The sequence below is a fragment of the Bubalus kerabau genome, chromosome 3 (assembly GCF_029407905.1).
Source record: "Bubalus kerabau isolate K-KA32 ecotype Philippines breed swamp buffalo chromosome 3, PCC_UOA_SB_1v2, whole genome shotgun sequence".
NCBI classification, from domain to species: Eukaryota; Metazoa; Chordata; class Mammalia; order Artiodactyla; family Bovidae; genus Bubalus; species Bubalus kerabau.
The window spans coordinates 151,975,527-151,998,287 of NC_073626.1; the positions used below are offsets into that span (position 1 = coordinate 151,975,527).

General features: G+C 36.3%; 1 protein-coding gene across 8 annotated transcripts in view; it reads right to left on the reverse strand.

Moving 5' to 3' along the window:
- KANSL1L (KAT8 regulatory NSL complex subunit 1 like) overlaps positions 1-22,761 on the reverse strand; it is a 126,914-nt gene that overhangs the window by 64,917 nt on the left and 39,236 nt on the right. For all 8 annotated transcript variants that reach the window (XM_055573334.1, XM_055573333.1, XM_055573330.1 and 5 more), the window contains exons 3-4: positions 8,979-9,120; positions 718-915 (exon numbers count right to left, since the gene is read on the reverse strand). In XM_055573334.1, the coding sequence (XP_055429309.1) occupies positions 718-915; positions 8,979-9,120 (340 nt within the window). The remainder of the gene's footprint in view (positions 1-717; positions 916-8,978; positions 9,121-22,761) is intronic.

Here is a 22,761-nt window from a genome sequence, read left to right on the forward strand (position 1 = left end):
ATGCATAAGCCATATCAATGGAAACAGTACATTTCTACAAAAGAATGACACCTTTTTCATTACACATGTAATCTACTATAGTTCATTAGAGAAAAAAGGGAAGGTATGAAGAGGTTTCAAAAATGAAAAGAAAATAACCTGTAATAATATTTCACACAGAATACCACAGAGAAAAACATCTTGGTATATATCCATCTCCCAAGACAAAATTTTTTATTTTGAATATTTATGAGTTATTCATAAGAGGATTTAAATACCAGAAAAGGTTTTGGAATCAAAATAATTTATCAAAGATCTATTAAGACTATTTCCACAATCACTTTTTAATGAAATAATCCATATTCCAATGTTATCTTTCACTAAAACCTTCTATCAATAAGTCAATCAAATACCCCACTCAGATCTATTAAGTGGTACCCCAGTTCTTTCTCCATGAAAAAAGTTTAATGATGAGCAATTTTGTTAGAAAACAAGACTTTCCAACCCTAGTCTAATGAGTTATCACCCTATAGCTATATGCCAACACTTAACATATCATATTTAAATAACTTTAATTATATCACTATTAGACTAGATATACTAAATATTTTAATTGTACTTAATGTCAAATGACCAACTTCAATAACCAATGTCTTACAAAATTGATATTCTTAAGAAACATATTTAAGTAGAACAGTTTACAAAATCCATTCAAAGTCCACTCATACTTCACATTACCTGTTTTTCTATATTGCGAAGAAGTAGTGTAGGGCTACTTGGTGACATTTCAAAATCTTGTTCTGGTAAAGGATCTTGACTCTCTTGAGGAATCTGGGGAGTCCCAGAAGTGTTTAAGGAAGCTGGCTGGTCTGCAAATTGTACTTGCTTTTTCAATATATCTTTTGGAAGTCGACATTCTTCTAGGATCACTATCCCCTAGACAAACAGCAATTAAAGAGTTGCAATGAAAACAAATTGATTGCTGGAAGAACTTTAATGTTACAATGCACATGAACCATGCTTTTTATTATTCCCTGGAAATCAGAAAATAGTTGGAAGTACTCATTTATTTTTTTGAAGTGTTAACATTTTTTTAATTAATTAATTTATTTTAATTGGAGGCTAATTACTTTACAATATTGTAGTGGTTTTGCCATACATTGACATGAATCAGCCATGGGTGTACATGTGTCCCCCATCCTGAACCCCACCTGCACCTCCCTCCCCATCCCATCCCTCAGGGCTATCCTAGTGCACCAGCTTTGAGTGCCCTGTTTCATGCATCAAACTTGGATGGAAGTACTAGTGTAACTCTGTAAAAAAGTCACTGATCTGAACTAAAATAACATGTATATGTTTGATGGGTTAGCCTTGTAAAATGCTGTCATAAATTATATACAAGCAATTGCCTTTCTTATTGGTTTTAGTTATTAGTATTAAAAGCATGATACATCCAGAATAAATAAAAAGTTGGAAGGAACGATGCTGAAATTCCAATACTTTGGCCACCTGATATGAAGAGCCAACTCATTGGAAAAGACCTTGATGCTGGAAAAGATTTGAGGGCAGGAGGAGAAGGGAGCAACAGAGGATGAGACGGTGGATGGCATTACCGACTCAATGGACATGAGTTTGAGCAAACTCCAGGAGACAGTGAAGGACAGGGAAACCTGGAGTGCTGCAGTCCATGGGGTCGCAGAGTCGGACAAGACTGAGTGACTGAACAACAACAAATTTCATAAATTAAAATATCAAACTTACAAACATCCAAACAATAATCTAACTTTATATTAACTCCTTTCAGAGCATTCTAAAGAACCCCAAAACTGTTGCGGCCAGCCAGCAACCATGGATAGGACTGTACTATTGAGAAAAAGTACTCTCTAAACTAATCAAGTTCTCTTTGCTTACAGAGTAGACGGATTAATAATATAGACACAAGTTTTCAACTTTAAGGGGTATTTTCTGAAATGTAAGTAACTGGAGAAATGAGTAGGGATCTAGCTGCGTCTGTACTCCCTGCCTACCATTCATACACACACACACTACTCAACTGGCTTGCTGAATTTTCTCCCCCATTCCCTACCTTCTTCACTCCAACTGTCCTTATCCTTAGGTCCCTTAGAAGTAACAAAGAAATGAAAGGGGAAAAAGGAGTGCACAAGTGTCATTTGAATGGTTTCATAGTTCTCACCATAGTATTTCTTCCCTTCCTATCCCTTTTATTACACTTGCCCCTGCAAATAATACATATTATTATGAAACATTTAAGTGTGTGTGTGTATATTGTGTGCATATGTGTATATTACTATTTTTCTGGCAAAATGTCAATAAGTTCCTATAGGCTAGTTTCAAAGGTATTAAATGCCTAATGTGGCTAAAATATTATATTCTTGAAATCAAAAACAGACTAAAACAATAATACAAGGGTATAGTATTTCAAGATGGGATAAATTAAATTGCCATGGGCTAGCTTATATCAATGGCACCCCACTCCAGTACTCTTGCCTGGAAAATCCCATGGGTGGAGGAGCCTGGTAGGCTGCAGTCCATGGGGTCGTTAAGAGTCGGACACGACTGAGCGACTTCACTTTCACTTTTCACTTTCATGCACTGGAGAAGGAAATGGCAACCTGCCCCAGTGTTCTTGCCTGGAGAATCCCAGGGATGGTGGAGCCTGATGGGCTGCCGTCCATGGGGTCGTACAGAGTTGGACATGACTGAAGCGACTTAGCAGCAGCAGCAGCTTATATCATGTATAAGTGCTATACATAGGGTGGAAACCACCTATAGATTATATGTTATATATCAGTAATCTTAGTTTACACTATAGTTGAGAGAATATATCACTTTAAAGAATTAACATATTCAGATACTGTACAGTATCCATTTTAGTATTTTATAGTACTATATTACAAATGATGCTTAGTAAAAGTAACTTTTCTTAAACTATACTTTAACAGCACTAGTAACTTTTACAAAGATAAGGGAGTCCAACTGTTGATCCTACTTCAATGACTATTTGTATAAAATGCACAAATATGGCTCTCTAGAAATCTCAAGAAATGTATTTAAAAGTAGCTTCTGTTTTACTTGATATTTTAAAAATTAAATTAGATTTGACAGACAAGAACTTCAAAAGTTCTTGAAAGTATCTGAAATATCTGCCCCAAATTTGTACAAGTCTCTAGCAGGTTTTTCACAAGTACCTGTATACAAAAGAAATATAAGTTTTCACTATATTATTTATAATTTCATTTGTTTTTATTACAGTTTATATTATGGGCCAGGCTGCTGTGAATTACCATGATTTTATTACCTCTACTTACAATATTGTTTCTAGGGAAAAATTGATTCTGAATTTCAAAAGTCCTATTTCCAAACCTTCGAAATACTAACTTTTATAAGCAGAAGGCCTGCTATCATTAATTCAATTAAGAAAAACATTTAAAAAATTCAGCAAGGGAATCACTCATAGCCAACTTCATAATCCATGTTGTTCTCTTAAATTGTTGCCCTGGACAAAACTCTCACAACATAAGAATGGCCCACAGTTTTTCTCTGCCATAACCAAGAACAGAGAAGAAAGTAAAGAAGATTAAATCCACTGGAGATATTGCAGAAATACGTTTCTGTTCTTAAAAATCAGGAAAAGAATATATGTGTTGGATCACCCTGATGGTTATTTTACAATGTTTGCTAATCATAACTAAATTAATCTGAATTTTTTAAAAAAAATCAGCTAAACAGTCTAATGATAGATAAAATAAGGTAAATAGAAAACACAAAAATTTTTTAGAAGGATAAATTGGGTTAACTGAGACAAGTGAAAACTCTAGCATAAGATGAAAGCAAATCAGTTGCTCAGAGATGACAACCACTCCTGATAATAACACTAGAGAGATCCCCACTTCCACTCTCAGATTCCTCATTAGAGATGACATAATATGAAAATATAAACAATGGCCTCAGTGTAACAGGAGGGAAGGGGGCAGTGCACCACCTTTAAAAGAACGACACCCATAGGACAAGACAAAAATTGGTTAGAACCAACCAGGCCAAAGATGGTGGAATATCTGACTTCCAGTGGAGCTTGGGCTTCTTATACGCTCATGGTAATACATTAGCATACTAAATGACACACCTACCAGTGCCATGACAGTTCTGAGGTGAACCATAAAAGGTCAAAAAGTGGGCATAGTGCAATTCCTAGAAATCTCCATCCCTTTTCTCTAAATAGTTGGACTAATCCTCCCACGTCCTAGCCTATGAAATTACCCAGCCCATAAAAACTAACCACGTCATATTTCAAGGCCTCTCACCTTCTGAGACGGCCCACACTCTGTCTGTAGAGTGTGTTTCTCTCTAAATAAATCCACTTCTTACCTATCACTTTGTCTCTCTCTAAATTCTTTCTGCAATGAGACATCAAGAACCTGAGTGTCATTAAGTCCTGAGATCAGGCGTGATCTCAATTAAAAGACCGTGGGGTCAATTCCCAGTCTGGGTTCTGGCTGGATTTTCATCCTCGACTGTGGGTTCAAGTTCCATCTGAGATGCATGGTTTCATCAGTGACATTTTATATAAAGTCATCAAAACTAATTTTAAGCAAAAACTTAAATGAAAAATTTTAAAATAAAATAAAACTAATTTCAAGCAAAAACTTAAATGAAAAAATTTAAAGTAAAATACACAATTTAAGATGTGGAAGACCCCATTATAGGATAACAGAAGAAATCTAAAAGAGAAGCTATTTAATACAATTTAGCCAGTTTCTCCAACTAAGAAAAATTATTAAAAAAAAAAAATTAAAGTGACAAGAAGCTACTGTCTAAGTAAAAGCTGGAGCAGAGAATACGAGAAATATGGAAGCTGTCATGTGTTAACAAAATTGTTGCAAGAACAAGGAAGGGATGTTGCTAATACTCTTCTAAAAATTGAAGCTAAATTTATACCATCTGGACTGTGTTAAAGAATGGGCAATGACACACTCTAGGTCATCTGTCCCTTATTTTACCCTATGAAACACTGTGTTTCCTGACCAGAGATACACAGTAACACTTACTTAAAAAAGCTATTTATAAGGTAAGGACATGGAAGCAACCTAGACATCCACTTGCAGATGAATAAATAAGGGAGTTGTAGTACATACACACAATGGAATATCAGTCAGCTGTAAAAAGTAACACATTTGAGTCAGTTCTAATGAGGTGGATTTGAAACTGGAGCCTATCATGAAGAGTAAAGTAAGTCAGAAACAGAAAGACAAATACTGTATATTAACACATATATATGGAATTTAGAAAGACGGTAATGACGATCCCACATGTAGGGCAGCAAAGGAGACACAGATGTAAACAACTTCCCCCAACTTTGGGGACAGCCTTATTCATAAATCTCTCTTTTTGACTGGAGCATCCTCTGCACAACCCGGGAGCCCCACCTAAGGGTCTTTGAGGACTGGTCCTCCAAGGGGAAGGGCTTTTGGACTCCGTGGGAGAAGGCAAGAGTGGGATGATTTGAGAGAATAGCATTAAAACAAGTACATTACCATATGTAAAGTAGATGATGAGCGCAAGTTCCATGCAAGAAGCAGGGCACCCAAAGCCAGTGATCTGGGATAACCCAGAGGGACAGGTTGGGTAGGGAGATGGGAGGGGGGTTCAGGATGGGGGGACATATCTATGCCCATGGCCAATTCATGTTGATGTAGATGGCAAAAACCATCACAATATTGTAAAGTAATTATTCTCCAATTAAAATAAATTAATTTAAAAACTAAAAATGCTATTTATAAAAGAGCATCTCAATTTCTTTCCTTTCTCCTTATCTCTAACTGAGAAGGGTTTTTTCCCCTTTCAATATACAATAAATAAAAAGTTCTGCCTCACTTACAATGCATTAAACCATTCTTCTCAGTTTCTGAACTATAATAATTCAAGAAGATATAAGAGCAAAAAGTTATTTTGCCTATTCAATATAATAGTTAATAAATCAACTAACCTGCACATAGATAAGCAATTAAATATCTTGATTAATTTCTAAGAAAGGTAAGGCAAAACTATCAAAGTAAAGAAATATGTATTTTGATAGCATAATTATAATGACATTTTCCATAAAATAAACATAATCTGACTCTTATGGGAACAAAGGGCCAGACACACACCTAGCTTAAACCAAGAAAAAATTTAAAGCCATATAAAAGCCATATTATTGCTGGAAAGATTTATCACCTTAAAATAATTGACTACAAATAGATATTATATAAATATATAACCAAAATTCAAAAAATGTTTCAACAAGTATAAAGCATTGCTTAGTTAGAACACAGAATATTAAAATACCCTTTCTCAAGTCAAAGCAAAATGAACCAGACTGTCTAGATTCAGATATAAAACTTAGTTATCAATTTAACCAGGAATAATTTTCTTGGAAATTTCCAAATTGCTTTAAACTGGATTTGTTCTTAGAACTCTACTGGCTATAAAAAACACTTGACATCTTTCAAAGAAAATGATCAAAGAAGAGAACTTTTTTGGTGATCTTGAGAGGATTGGGAGATAGCCACAATTAAGGCCCAGCTGAAGATGGTTAAAAATGAGAAACAAACTGAATAGGACTTGCATCAAGAAATTATTCCTGAACACAGCTGCGTCAAATTCAACAGACAGAATGGGTAAGTCTTTAGGTCTATGCTTCTGTCCACCTTCCTACAAACATCACCACCAAATTTTACAAAGTATTAAACAATATTCATGACTTGCCTAGCTTCTTCTCCCATCCCTGAACAATTCATACTTCCTCTTTTTTTGAATACAATACTAATTTGTCATTCCTAAAACAGATCATGTTGTTATATGCCTTCAATTCTTTTTTTTATATTTATTTATTTTAATTGGAAGCTAATTACTTTACAATACTGTGGTGATTTTTGCCATACATTGACATGAATCAGCCATGGGTGTACATGTGTCCCCCTGTCCTGAACCCCTCCCACCTCCCTGCCCATCCCATCCTTCTGGGTTGTCCCAGTGCACTGGTTTTGAGTGCCCTGCTTTATGCATTGAACTTGGACTGGTCATCTATTTCACATATGGTAATATATATGTTTCAATGCTATTCTCTCAAATCATCCTACCCTCGCCTTCTCTCACAGAGTCCAAAAGTCTGTTCTTTATATCTGTGTTTCTTTTGCTGTCTTGCATATAGGGTAATTGTTACCATCTTTCTAAATTTCATATATATGTGTTAATATACTGTATTGGTGTTTTTCTTTCTGACTTACTTCACTTTGTATAATAGGCTCCAGTTTCATCCACCTCATTAGACCTGATTCAAATGTGTTCTTTTTAATAGCTGAGTAATATTCCATTGTATATGTACCACAACCCTCTTATCCGTTCATCTGCCGATGGACTAATTTAGGTTGTTTCCATGTCCTTGCTATTGTAAATAGTGCTGCGATGAACACTGGGGTACACATGTCTCTCTCAATTCTGGTTTCCTCAGGTGTATGCCCAACAGTGGGATTGCTGGGTCATATGGCAGTTCTGTTCTCAGTTTTTTAATGCCTTCAGTTCTTTAATAAATTCCTTTTTCAGTTCCATAGGTTCATTAAGCAAATTACTATTTATCTTCCAAAGTCATACTAAAGCATCACCTGTTTACTGATGTTTTCTCTGATCTGCAAACCCCTAAACACAGAGTTAAACACTCTCTCTATGCCACACCTATATCTTATTAAAACCACATATCATTCCACATATTGTATTATATTAAAATCAACTATATTTTACATGCTCTATCTCTCCTACCAGAATATAAACTCATGATAGAGTTTAAAACTTAATAATTGTTATTGACATGCAGACCCTAGGTGGGGTTAGGCTAACTACATGGTTTGAGGACTCAATTTCCTTCCCTTCTCAGCTTTTTTTTGTTTCAGACCAGCCAGCATCAACCTTACAATATTATCTCCATTATGTCCAGTTTCACTATGTAGAATATGGTTTCTCACAAAAACAAAGGTAGAAATTTTTTGTTTTTAGATTCCACATACAAGTGATATAATAAAGTATTTGTCTTTCTCTGTCTGGCTTACTTCACTTCGTATGATAATCTCTATGTCTATCCTTGTTGCTGCAAATTGTGTTATTTCATTGTTATTCATTAAAATAATACAAATAAACTCATATACAAAACAGAAATAGACCCACAGACGTAGATAAACGTATGGCTACCAAAGGGGAAAGGGGGAGGGATAATTCAGTTTGGGATTAACATATACACACTACTATACATAAAATAGTTAATCAACAAGGACATATGTATAGCACAGGGAACTATATGGAATATTTTGTAATAAGCTATAAGGAAAAAGGATCTGAAAAAATAGATATATATGTATGTATAACTGATACACTTTGTTGTACAGCTGAAACTACACAACACTGTTAATCAACTACACACCAATATAAAACGCAAATTTTAAAGAATATGTTGGAATCAGTAGCATGGGGAAAGGGAATTGGATCAGGAAGGACTATACAAATAGTCCAACTGTAAAGTAATGCTTTATTATTCTAAAAACTACACCCCAAAGTGACTTAGCAGCAGCAGCAGCAGCACACAGGTATTCATTATATTGCATTCTAGAACTTTTTTATGTGTTTGTAATTTTTCTTGAAACAAAAAACTCTAAAGAGATTTCAATAAGATACACTCAGAATTTCACACAAGTTAAAATAAATGCCAACAAAGTCAGGCTTATAAAAAATGTGTATCATTTGCATTAACTGGAATCCAGTAAAGAAATTCTTTAACTGCTTGATATGATAAAATGATTGTGATAAATTTTAAAAATAGTTTCAACTTATAGAATATATCAAATCTTACAACATTACATTTTTAGAAAGCCTAGTAACAATTATTTTATGTGGAGAGATGAGAAAAAACTAAAACCAGTATTTTTTTTAAAAAACAGAAAAACACACAATACCTTGGAGGCACGAATCTGCCTGTGAACATCTGTTAGTTGCTGGATTTTGTATTCTAGCTCTGAAATCTGGGCTTGAAGCCATGTCCATCGGCTGCCAACTCTTGCTCTGTCTACAAGCCACTTCCATTCAGTACTACAGTTACTGTGAACAAGACAAACACAGCTAGTTAAAGCACAAAGACAGTTAGGTTTTCACACAGATTGCTTAATAACTTCCTTGACTCTTGCCATACAATCCCAAATTTCTTTACAAAGCATCTAATTACATTAAAGAATGGTACATCAATTTTTCAAATATTTTATTTCCTTATCTTTCTATCCCACAAAAACCTGTTTTCATTCAATACTGTGTACCTGGTAGGATAATCTCCTTGTTATTTAATATTTTATTAATGGTCAAGGGCTGAAACAGAAGTAGATCAGCAAAGGAAAAGAAACAAAAATGTCAGTACTAACACCATGCAAAAACTGTTACATGAGCCTTTTATATGTAAGCAGGTATCAAGTATAGGACAAGTCATTTGAACTGTACTAGATCTAAATCCATGTAACAAACCACACAGTACTCAATTTTACTATATGTAATTTTCATTTGCTAAAACAGTAATCAATATTTTTAAATGCCAAAAATTATCAAAAACAGGAACACTGCTACATACAAATATATAAATCTTGAGATGTTAATTAAGATAGTTTGTTAAAAACTTCATTCCTAGGATTCACAGTTCAGAAATGACAAAAAATTTATATCAAGTCTTTCTTTCATGAATATTTGAAAATGAGATTTGAATTTTATCTCCTTTATCTTTTGGCAAAAGCACTGCTCTAATCCACAGTTTGTGAGATTACAAATTAATTAGTTTATGAAAATATTTCAACCATTCCAACTAGAAAACAATCAGTTCAGGGCGGGGAGGAGAGACAGGGTTTGTGTGTATTTTGGATAATCAATTAGGAGCTTCATCTTGCCAGGGAAGAAACTGAAGACAGTATCACAGAAGAAACTGAAACTACAACTGAAGGGCAATAACTGCTGCTGCTGCTGCTGCTGCTAAGTCGCTCAGTCGTGTCGGACTCTATGCGACCCCACAGACGGCAGCCCACCAGGCTCCCCCATCCCTGGGATTCTCCAGGCAAGAACACTGGAGTGGGTTGCCATTTCCTTCTCCAATGCATGAAAGAGAAACGTGAAAGTGAAGTCGCTCAGTCGTGTCCGACTCTGTGTGACCCCATGGACCGCAGCCCACCAGGCTCCTCTGTCCATGGGATTTTCCAGGCAAGAATACTGGGGTGGGGTGCCATTGCCTTCTCCAGGGCAATAACAACTTAATGGCAAATCACAAACTTCATGAAAAACATGTCTAAAAATTGCATTTATTGTCAAAACCCATTGAAGGCACGACACTGAAAGTGAACCCTATTGTAAACTATGGACTTTGAGTGATAAAGATGTGTTAATATAAGTTCATAGATTGTTATACAAACACTACCTTTATGCAGTACGTTGACAGTAAGGGAAGCCATATATGTGTAGGGACAGGGGATATATGGGAACTCTGTATTTTCAACTCAATTTTGCTATAAACCTAAAACTTCTCTAAAGATTAAACTTTATTAATTTTTATACATATAACCATAAAGAAATATCTTTCATATAAACTTTAGCCAGGGAAAACATTTAAGAGATCATTTCTTGTCAGAGAAACAGAATTATTATAACTCTACTACATAGAATTTATTTATTATAACAGATTTTTATTATACCAGTGTTCTCAAAATGCTTTTTTTTCCCCCAGATTCTAATTATGTATACAATGTGACTGCAGAGACTGACATATAAATTAGGACTTCTTTTGGTATTATCAGTTTATAGTTACTACTGTGATTCTGCAAATGTGATACTTTTAAATAACATTTTCATAACTATAGGCAAACTAAAAATGCCTTTTCAAAATAAATATTATCTATGAATAGTGTAATAATACTAACTGCCGTTCATGAAAGAAGTGAAGAAGGCAAGGACCATATCATGCAGTAGTTGCACAGGTGAGGGTAAAGTGCTGGATTTTATGCCAAAAGGAAGTTATTCACAAGATAGTAATACAACTTTTTTTCTGAGCACTCAAGCTGCTAGGTAGATAATGTACTGGGATATGAGAATAAATAAGGAAACCAATTAGGACACCATTTATAAAACCATTTATAATAATCTAAATGAGGTACAGATAATGTGATCTCTAAATATTTCATGTACTGTCCTACATATCCCAGCCTTCACTGCACTTAGGTTGGAGCCATGTCACTAGTTCTGACCAACAGACTGTGAACAAAACTGATACAGTTATTCCCAGTCCACCTGCTCACCTAAAGCTATATAGTGCAGATATTACAGCTACAAGGTGGAAGAGGGTCATAGCTCACACCACACTGGACTTTATGTAAGCCACTGTAAACTTTTGCTGTGCTAAATTACTGAGATTAGAAGGTTAATTTGTTACTCCAGGGCTTATTCTGACAAAAACACAGAATAAAATATGAAAATGGCCTGGACTGGAAATGAGGTGAGAGATAAAGAAGAAATGAAGACTAGAGGATGGATTCAAGATTGATTTAAAGTGGATAGATCTTGAAGAAGTATGATAAAGCATGGGGAAATCAAAGATGATCTTAAGCATTATTTCATTAAATTTTACTCCAGTCAGAAAATTTTCCTATAAAATACAACTCTGTTTGGTAATCAAATGGATTATTAGCTCATGGAAAAATAGAGAAAAATAAAAATTTATAGAGTTGATGTTAGCCCATGGTGGTGGTGGTTTAGTTGCTAAGTTGTATCCGACCCTTGTGACCCCATGGACTGTAGCCTGCCAGGCTCCTCTGTCCATGGGATTCTCCAGGCAAGAATATTGAAGTGGGTTGCCATTATCTTCTCTAGAGTATGTTCCTGACCCAGGGATGGAACCCAGGTCTCCTGCACTGCAGGCAGATTCTGTACTGCCTGAGCTAGCAGGGAAGCTCTTCTGCTTCGGTTAGGTCCATACTATTTCTGTCCTTTATCATGGCCATCCTTGCATGATATGTTACCTTGATCTCTCCAATTTTCTTGAACGAGATCTCTAGTCTTTACTCTATCATTTTCTGCTATGTCTTGCACTGTTCACCTAAGAATGCTTTCTTATCTCTCCCTGCTATTCTCTGGAACTCTGCATTTAGTTAGGTTTATCTTTCCCTTTGGTTTCTCTTCTTTTCTCAGCTATTTGTAAAACCTCCTCAGGCAACCACTTTGACTTCTTGCATTTCTTTTTCTTTGGGATGGTTTTGGTCACCGCTTCCTATACAATGTTGCAAACCTCCATCCATAATTCTTCAGGCACTTTGTCTACCAGATCCTTTCCCTTGAATCTATTCATCACCTCCATTAGATAATCATAGGGGATTTGATTTAGGTCACACCAGAATGGCCAAGTGGCTTTCCCTACTTTTTTTCAATTTAAAAAGCCTGAATTTTGCAATAAGGAACTCATGATCTGAGTCACAGTCAGCTCCAGGTCTTATTTTTGCTGACCTCCATCTTCAGCTGCAAAGAATATAATCAATCGGATTTGGTATTGACCATCTGGTAATGTCCATGAGTAGAGTCATCTCTTGTGTTGTTGGAAGAGGGTGTCTGCTATGACCAGTGTGTTCTCTTGGCAAAATTCTGTTAAACTTTGCTCTGCTTCATTTTGGACTACAAGGCCAAACTTGCCTACTTGACTTCCTACTTTTGCATTCCAATCCCCTCCAATGAAAAGGACATCTTTTTTTGGAGTTAGTTAGTTCTAGGAGGTCTTGTAGGTCTTCATAGAACCACTCTACTTCAGCTTCTTTGGCATTAGTGGTTGGGGCATAGTGTTGGATTACTGTGATGTTGAATGGTTTGCCTTGGAAATGAACCAAGATCATTCTGTCATTTTTGAGACTGCACCCAAGTACTGCTTTTCAGACTTTTATGTTGACTATGAGGGCTACTCCACTTCTTCTAGGGGATTCTTTCTTTGAGCAAGGGATTCTTGCTTGAAAATAGGTCTAAAAAATAATTATGATTGTAAATATGTTACAGATAAGTATATGGCTATTTCATTCAAAGGAGATTAACACCTGTTGTACCTCAAAGACAAAACATGTTTTTGTAAACAATTTATATTATCAATGATGTAATGGCTCATATGGGCTTCCCAGGTGGCAGAGTGGTAAAGAATCCATTTGGCAATGCAAGAGATGCAGGTTCGATCCCTGAGTTGGGAAGGTCCCCTGGAATAGGAAATGGCAAGCCACTCCAGTATTCTTGCCTGGAAAATTCCTTGGACAGAAGAGCCTGGTGGGCTACAGTCCATGGGGTCACAAAGACTCGCACTCGACTGAGCACACATACAATAGCTTATGTAACTTCCAGTGTAACAAATCAGAACAAAGCTGAAGCAATAAGAAATTAAAAAGAATGTGAAGCATACCCAGTGTCTAGACTCCTCAGTTAGCATTAAGCTTGGCCTGTCAGACCACTAAGAATTTGACTCCCTACATCTCTCTGGAGTAGGTTGAACTGATCACAAACCACCACATGCCTTCATCTTCACTGGAAATAGGAGCTCCTACTTCTAGTGACGATCAGGGCAAATACACCCATGAGTGGACCTGGGCATTGAGACTGGGCAGTCAGTCCTCAGAAAGGCAGTATAAGCCTTCAATCCTCATCTTTGCTTATTTGCAGTCACCATTTAAGTTACTGATGGAAGTAAGTACAAGCTGATTAACCCAAGTTGTTTTGAGTACAATACCTACTGGCACTAACTTCTGCTTAACATCAGGAATCTATATCACTCTTTTGCTGTTATTTTTTTTCTCTTTTTACATCACTATTTTAACCCTGAAATACAGTTTGTTCCTCAGAATAAGACAGAGCTTTCTCGTATTACACTTTGAGTTACCAAGACTTAAAGAAAAACTTGCATAAATTAATCTTGCCTTTAATAGAGTCTGTTAGCTTAGTAATAAAAATGAGTAAACTATGATTTAAAAAAAAAAAAGATCCAACTGTAAAATAATTACAATTCCAAGAATAATAAGATTTATCCTGGGGAAAAAATATACATAAAATTAGGCCAAACTTCTCTGCTGTCTGCACACCTAGGAAGAACTTAGCCTTTCCTGGAATTTCATTCCTTTAGATGAAGGGATAGCACCCTTTCTATAAGGAGGGAGACATGAAATATTTGTTTTATGGGCCACATGGTCTGTTTAGTAACTGCTCAACTCTGCTATCATAGTATGAAAGCTGCCATAAACGAAAGGGTGTAACCATGTATCAATAAAACTTTGTCTCCAAAAATAGACAATAGGCCAGATTAGGTGCATGGGCTATGGTCTTCCAATCCCTGATTTGGAACATGTTTTCATATGACTTCCCTTAATGAAATGTCTTTTTCACTCTTTTGCTCATATTTAATTAGCTATCTTACTCATATAAGACTATAAGCTGTATATAAGTATATAAGGCTATACACACTGTAAATGCTTACAGCTCCCAATCTGTAGCTTGCCTTTCATTTTCCTAATGGTGTCTTTTGAGCAGCAAAAGATTCTAATTTTGATGCAGCCTAATTTTTCAAATGTTCCTTTATGGAAAGTTCTTTTTTATGTCCTAAGAAATATTTGCTTAACACAAAGTCATAATGATTTACTCATGTTTCTAAAATATCTTACAGCTTTAACTTCTAGATCTATAATCCAATTCAAGTCAAGCTCTGTGTATTGTATGAGGTATGGTCCAGATTCATTATTTTCTATAGGATATTTAGTTCCTGAATCATTTGTTGAAAATATTCTATAATCCTTTAATAGAAAAAAAAAACTATCCTGGAATAGATAAAAGACTACCCATATGAATACTATATGTTGTATATATACTTACATACACACAGAGAACCCTAAGGATATCTTTCCATCATCTACCTACCTACCTACCTACCTGTGTCAACACCATGACCCAGTATCACACTATCATTGTAGTTTAGTGTAATTCTTAAAATCCAGTAAATTCTCCAACTTTGCTCTTTCCCCATATTGTTTTGACAATTCTAAGTTTGAGAATCAGCTTGACAGTTTCTTTAAATAAATGATCAGCATTTTGAATAGGACTGCATTGCATCCATAGATCTATTGGTAGAGAATTAACATCTTAACAACACTGAATCTTCTGATCATGTATAAGGTATTATTTCTGTTTATTCAGATACTGGTCATTTCTCTCAGCTATGTTACATACAGTTTTAAAATTTTATCTCTATGTATTTCATGTTTATCAGTACAGTTGCTCAGTTGTGTCTGACTCTTTGCAACCCCATGGACTGTAGCACACCAGGCTTCCCCATCCATCACCAAACTCCTGGGGCTTGCTCAAACTCATGTCCATCGAGTTGGTGATGCCATCCAACCATCTCATCCTCTGTCATCGCCTTCTCCTCCTGCCTTCAATCTTTCCCAGAATCGGGTTCTTTTCCAGTGAGTCAGTTCTTTCAGCTTCAGCATCAGTCCTTCCAATGAATATTCAGGACTAATTTCCCTGAGGATTGACTGGTATGATCTCCTTGCAGTCCAAAGGACTCTCAAGAGTCATCTCCAACACCACAGTTCAGAATCATCAATTCTTTGGTGCTCAGCTTTCTTTATAGTCCAACTCTCACATCCAAACATGACTACTGGAAAAAACCATAGCCTTGACTAGACGGATATTTGTTGGCAAAGTAACGTCTCTGCTTTTTAATATGCTGTCTAGGTTGGTCATAGCTTTTCTTCCAAAGATCAAGTGTCTTTTAACTTCATGGCTGCAGTCACCATTATTCATGCTTATGGATGCCAGTATGTAGCATTCATAAATTGTTTGGATGTCAGAATATAAAAATATAGTTGACTTTGTATGGTGACCCGATATCCTTTGATGCTGTCAAATTCACTTAGAGGAGTTTTAGTACCTTCCTCATAAAGTCCTTAGGATTTTCTATGTATTACTATATTATGTCACAGGGAAGGCAATGGCACCCCACTCCAGTACTTTTGTCTGGAAAATCCCATGGATGGAGGAGTCTGGTAGGCTGCAGTCCATGGGGTCGCTAAGAGTCAGACACGACTAAGCGACTTCGCTTTCACTTTTCACTGTCATGCATTGGAGAAGGAAATGGCAACCCACTACAGTGTTCTTGCCTGAAGAATCCCAGGGACAGGGGAGCCTGGTGGCTGCCGTCTATGGGGTCACACAGAGTTGGACACGACTGAAGTGACAGCATAGCATAGCATATTATGTCAACTGCAGATAGTTTTATTTTTAATCGGATTCCTTTTATTATTTTTATCTTACTGCACTGGCTATGAATTCCTGTATAATGTTAATTATAAGCTGTGTAAGTGGACATTCTTACCTTCTTCCTAATCTTATAGAGAAAGCATTCAGTCTTTATCACTAAATGTCATGTTAGCTACAGATGTTTTATAAATGTCCTTTTTCAGACTGACGAAGTTTCTGTCTATTCTGGGTCTGCTGTGAGTTTTTATCATAAGTAGGTTTGAATTTTGTCAAATGCGTCTGGTCAAGAGGGAGGCTTATGCCATAAACTTTACACTTTCCTTCTTTTCTAATGTAAGAATCTGTAACTTTAAATTCTTGCATTTCTTTAGTAATCTAATAGCTGTATCTTACAAAATGTGACATACTGTATTTTCATTATCATTGTTTAAAACATTTTATATATTCTCTTGTGATTTCTTTGATCCAAGCAATATTTGGAAATGTATAATTTAATTTCAATATATTTTAGACATATATTTGCCATTTTCTATCACTTCTTTCCTTTGTGTAGACTGAATTTTCACTCAGTATCATATTCATTCAGCCTAAATAACATTTTAAGATTTCTTATAATATAGGTATACTGACAGGAAATTTTCTTACTTTGCTTATTTGGAATGTTATTTTGCTTTTGTTTTTAAAAGTAATTTTAGGTTGAGCTTTTTATTCCTTTCAGCCCTTTAAATATATCATTCCATTGCTTTCCAGCTTGCTTATCTTCTGATGAGAAGTCAGCAATGATTTTTTTTTTTTTAATAGTGATTATTTATGGATTTTTTTGCTTGGTTGTTTTTTGTTTTTTTTTTTTTTTTCTTTTTTTTTAATTTTATTTTTAGACTTTACGTAACTGTATTAGTTTTGCCAAATATCAAAATGAATCTGATTTTTTTTTTTCTTTGCTTCCTTATGTGTTTTTTTTCCCTCCTCTTACTGCTTTTAAGATTTTCTCTACATCACTAGCACTTGGCGATTTGACTATAATACACCACAATGTGGTTTTGTTTGTAATCGTACTTATAACTTATTGAGATTCTTAGGTCTGCAGTTTTACGTCCTTTTAAGTCTTTGAGCATACTTGGAGAAGGCAATGGCACCCCACTCCAGTACTCTTGCCTGGAAAATCCCATGGACAGAGGAGCCTGGTAGGCTGCAGTCCATGGGGTCAATAAGAGTTGGACACAACTGAGTGATTTCACTTTCCCTTTTCACTTTCATGCATTAGAGAAGGAAATGGCAACCCACTCCAGTGTTCTTGCCTGGAGAATGCCAGGGATGGGGGAGCCTGGTGGGCTGCCGTCTATGGGGTCACAGAGTCAGACACGACTGAAGCGACTTAGCAGCAGCAGCAGCAACCATATTTTAGATATTTTAAAGTCTTTGCCAACTAATATCTGTCATTTCTGTGTCTGTTTCTATTGATGATTTTTCTTCCTCTTTGCACGTCTAGTAGTTCATTGTGTGTGTGTGTGTCTGTGTATGAATGCATGGAAGCAAATACGCACACATTTATTATGGAAACTATGGAGAAGGCAATGGCACCCCACTCCAGTACTCTTGCCTGGAAAACCCCCTGGACGGAGGAGCCTGGTAGGCTGTAGTCCATGGGGTCGTGAAAAGTCGGACACAACTGAGCGACTTTGTTTTCACTTTTCACTTTCATGCATTGGAGAAGGAAATGGAAACCCACTCAAGTGTCCTTGCCTGGAGAATCCCAGGGGCGGGAGAGCCTGTTGGGCTGCCGTCTATGTGGTCACACAGAGTCGGACACGACTGAAGTGACTTAGCAGCAGTATGAATATAATATCGTCAAATTTATAGATTTTACTATCTTCCTTTTAAAGAGAAAATATTGTTTCAAGGGATTATTATTTACTGTTCAACTTCATTGTTTTCAGCTTTCTGCAAAGATTTGTTAGAGCAAGTATAGAGTATCCATTAGTCACCAGGTCAAACTCAGCCTTACTCTTTGAGGTATCACCAATCTGGGGCCTCTACTGAATGCTCCAGATGTTCAACAAAGTCTCTCCACTCTGCTTATTCAGAACTCAAACATCTCTCAACCTTGTATAAGCACTGGAAATTTTTCAGATTACAATTTCCTAATAACTTTATGGGCACCCTTATGGAGTTTTACCTACACATGCACAGCTTAGTGTTTAACAAAGGTCTCAAGAGGACTACATGAAGATTTATGATGCTCTTTCTTTGAGTACTTAAGTCCATCTTCTTTAATATTCTGATCTAATGAGTCCAGCTATCTCAGCCTCTCCAACTCTAATCTTTATTTCAGTCAAGCAAGACCACTGTGCTCTATTTGGCTTTCCTTTCCCTGCACCAGATATTTAAAAATGCTTCTAGGCAGAACGCAAGGGCAATTATAGGGCTCACCTCATCTGTTTCTCTTTTCTCAGGAATCACTGACTCTGACCTTTGCTGCTTTATATCAATTTTCTGAAAATAATGACTTTCATATATTTCTGTCTCATTTCCCAGATATTTACAGTCAAAGAGAACAAATAGTACCAGTAACGCCACTCCATTACGGCTAGAAATCAAAGAACTTTATTTAATATGCGTTTGTGTGTGATCTCTCTAAAATGTTTCTATTTTGTTTCAAATATTTCATACTCAGAATTTCATTGCCTTAAAAAAAATAAAAAGCAGGGACTTCCCTGGTGATCCAGTGGCTAAGACTCTAAGCTCCCAATGCAGGGGGCCCAGGTTCCTCCCCTGGTCAGGAAGCTAGATCCTACATGCTACAACTAAGATCCAGTGCAGCCAAGTAGAAAATAAGTAAGTATTAAAACAAACAAGCAAAACTACAGTTGCAGGTTAAGACCAGAATCTTAACAACAACAAAAAACATTAAAATCGATTCACAGGTTTCTTTTGGGGGTGTTCTTGGACATTTCAAGAAAGCAGAGCTGTTTATCCATCATCTATCTACCTTTCAACAGTTCTATAAGAAATAGTTAAATTATGTTTGAGCCACTACAGTTTTAAGTCTCTTTCTTACAACTTAGCCTTTATGCTAAATGCTACAGAAATTCTTATGACCAAAAGAGTAATTATAAGATAAACCCAAAGCATGTGTATTAACTTAGAGGTAGGGACAGAAAGCAGATAGGAAAGAGACAAAAGTTGATGATCCTTTTTACTTCACTATACCATATACACTATCTTGGCAAAATATCATTTAAAGAGAGACCCAAGTGCCTAACAAGACAATAGTTCCAGTAAAAGCAGCTAGAAAAAGTCATAATGATGTAATGTAGTGACGGTTCCTTGGTGTTTTAATCCTCATAAACAAATCAATTTAGGCAAGAATTAGTTCATTTGCAAGAGAAAAAAAAGAATACAACTGCTTAGGGAGGCTCTCTCTGACTACAGCCTACTTCTAACTTAATGAATAATCCAAGAATACAGGGCACCTTGAAGGAATAGAAAATCCAGTTGCTTCTCCGCTGCTAACAACAACAAAAAATGTATAACAGCAACAAAAAAATGTATTCCAACAATCTCTCTTAAGAGTTCTAGCCACATAATGGGAGCCAGCCTAGGAGCAAAAAGTCAGATTAATCCCTAATCAAATGTACTGTTTCAGGTGGCCACAAGGTAGCAGTCATTAAGATGAGGGAGCGGTGGATGGTCTGGGGAAAATAACTAATTAACTAGTTTGTAGGCTAAGCAACCATGAGCAAGGGAGATTTTTGGTTTTGATATTTTTACATACAGCTGACTGGAGGCAAACAGAATTAAAAACTACATTTTTGAGGCAACTCTATTAGCAAAAAGACCCCACAAGTTACCATGCTCTACTCAGAAAGTCCAAATTTGCACTAATAGGACACAGGATGAGAATCTTGTATGAAAGGAATTTTTAAAGTTAATAGTCTATTAAATTGTCTTCTCTGTGCTTTAAAAATCCTTGCATAATGTCAAACATTAACAATTAGGGACATACAAATTCATACATAGGAGATTAATGATTTTTAAACTAATAAAAACATATTTGCTAAAGAATAGTCTGAAGTCATGCATGTGATCAGTTCAACAAGCACTGTGTGTGTGTGTTTGCATATGTGTACACACATGTTTATATGCATGCACAATTCTTTTGTATAGGAAGCCAGGACATGGTATAATGTTACCAAAGTATACACTGCATAAAGGCAAACAGACGGGGGAAAAAATGGAAACAGGGACAGAATTTATTGTCTTGGGCTCCAAAATCACTCTGGATGGTAACTGCAGCCATGAAATTAAAGATGGTTGTTCCTTGGAAGATAAGCTATGACAAACCCAGACAGCACATTAGAAAGCAGAGACATCATGCCAACAAAAGTGTGAATAATCAAAGCTATAGATTTTTCAGTAGTCATGTACAGATGTTAAGAGTTGGACCATAAAGAAGGCTGAGCATCGAAGAATTGATGTTTTTGAACTGTGGTGTTGGAGAAGACTCTTGAGAGTTCTTTGAATTGCAAGGAGATCAAACAAGTCAATCCTAAAGGAAATCAACCCTGAATATTCATTGGAAGGACTACTGCTAAAGCTCCAACACTTTAGCTACCTGATGCGAAGAGGCGACTCATTGGAAAAGACATTGATGTTGGGAAAGATTGAGGGCAGGAGGAGAAGGGGGCGACAGAGGACGGGATAGTTGGATGGCATCATCGACTCAATGGACATGGGTTTAAGCAAACTCTGGGAGAAAGTGAAAGACAGTGAAGCCTGGTATGCTGCAGCCCGTGGGGTTGCAAAGAGTCAGACACAACTGAGTGACTGAACAACAACAACAACAAAAATAGCTGGGTTACAGTAACAACCCAGTTATATCAATGGACAGATCATCCACACAGAAAATCAACAAGGAAAAACAGTCCTTAAATGACCCAGACTTAACTGTTAATTATAGAGCATTCCATCTGAAAGCAGGAGTATACACATTCAAGTGCACACAGAACATTCCCTAAGATAGATTACATCCTGGACCACTAAGCAAGTCTTGGTAAATTTAAGAAAACTGAAATCACAGCAAATGTGTTTTTGGACCCACAACACAATGAGGCTGGAAATCAATTACAAGAAAGAAAAAAAAATGCCACAAACACACAGAGGCTAAGCCATATGACACTAAACAATCAGTGGATCACTGAAGAAATCAAAGAGGAAAATTAAAAAATACTTAGAGACAAATGAAAACATGACAATCTAGAACCACGGGATGTAGCAAAAGCAGTTCTAAGAGAGTAGTTTATAGCAATACAATCTTACCTCAAGAAACAAGAAAAATCTCAAATAAACAACCTAACATTACACTTAAAGCAAATAGAGAAAGAATAACAAGCAAAACCCAAGGTTAGTAGAAGAAAAGAAATCATAAAAATCAGAGCAGAAACAAATGAAGTAGATGCTAAAAGAAAAAATAGAAAAGATCAATGAAACTACAAGCTGGTTCTTTGAAAAGATAAAATTTATAAACCTTTACCCAGACTCATCAAGAAAAAAAAGGGAGAAGGCCCAATCAAGAAAAAAAAGGGAGAAGGCCCAAATTAATACAATCAGGAATAAAAAGCAGTTATAACTGATACCATAGAAGGAGAATGGATCATAAGAGCCTATGATGAACAACTATATACCAATAAAATGTACAACCTAGAAGAAATGGATACATTCTTGCTGCTGCTGCTGCTGCTGCTAAGTCGCTTCAGTCGTGTCCGACTCTGTGCGACCCCATAGACGGCAGCCCACCAGGCTCCCCCATCCCTGGGATTCTCCAGGCAAGAACACTGGAGTGGGTTGCCATTGCCTTCTCCAATGCATGAAAGTGAAATAAAGTGAAGTCGCTCAGTCATGTCCGACTCCTAGCGACCCCATGGACTACAGCCCACCAGGCCCCTCTGTCCAAGGGATTTTTCCAGGCAGGAGTACTGGAGTGGGTTGCCATCGCCTTCTCCGAGGATACAGCCTTAGAAAGGTATAATCTCCCAACACTGAACCAGGAAAAAACAAAATATGAACAGACCAATTATCAGTGATGAAGTTGAATTAGTAATTAAAACTACCAAAAGCAAAAGTTTGGGACAAGATGGCTTCACAGGTGAATTCTACCAAACATTTTCAAACTATTAAAAAAAAAATCACAAATGAAGGGACACTTTCTGAATTCACTCTCTGAAGCCACTATTGCCTTAATACTAAAACTGGACAAAGATATCACAAAAGGAGAAAATTATAGGCCAATTTCACTGAAGAAAATAGATGAAAAATCCTCAAAAAAAAAAAAAATACTAGCAAACCAAATCCAACAATACAGTAAAAGGATCATACACCATAATCAAGTGGGATTTATCCCTGGGATGCAAGATTTTTCACTATCCACAAAAGTTCAAAACTGCA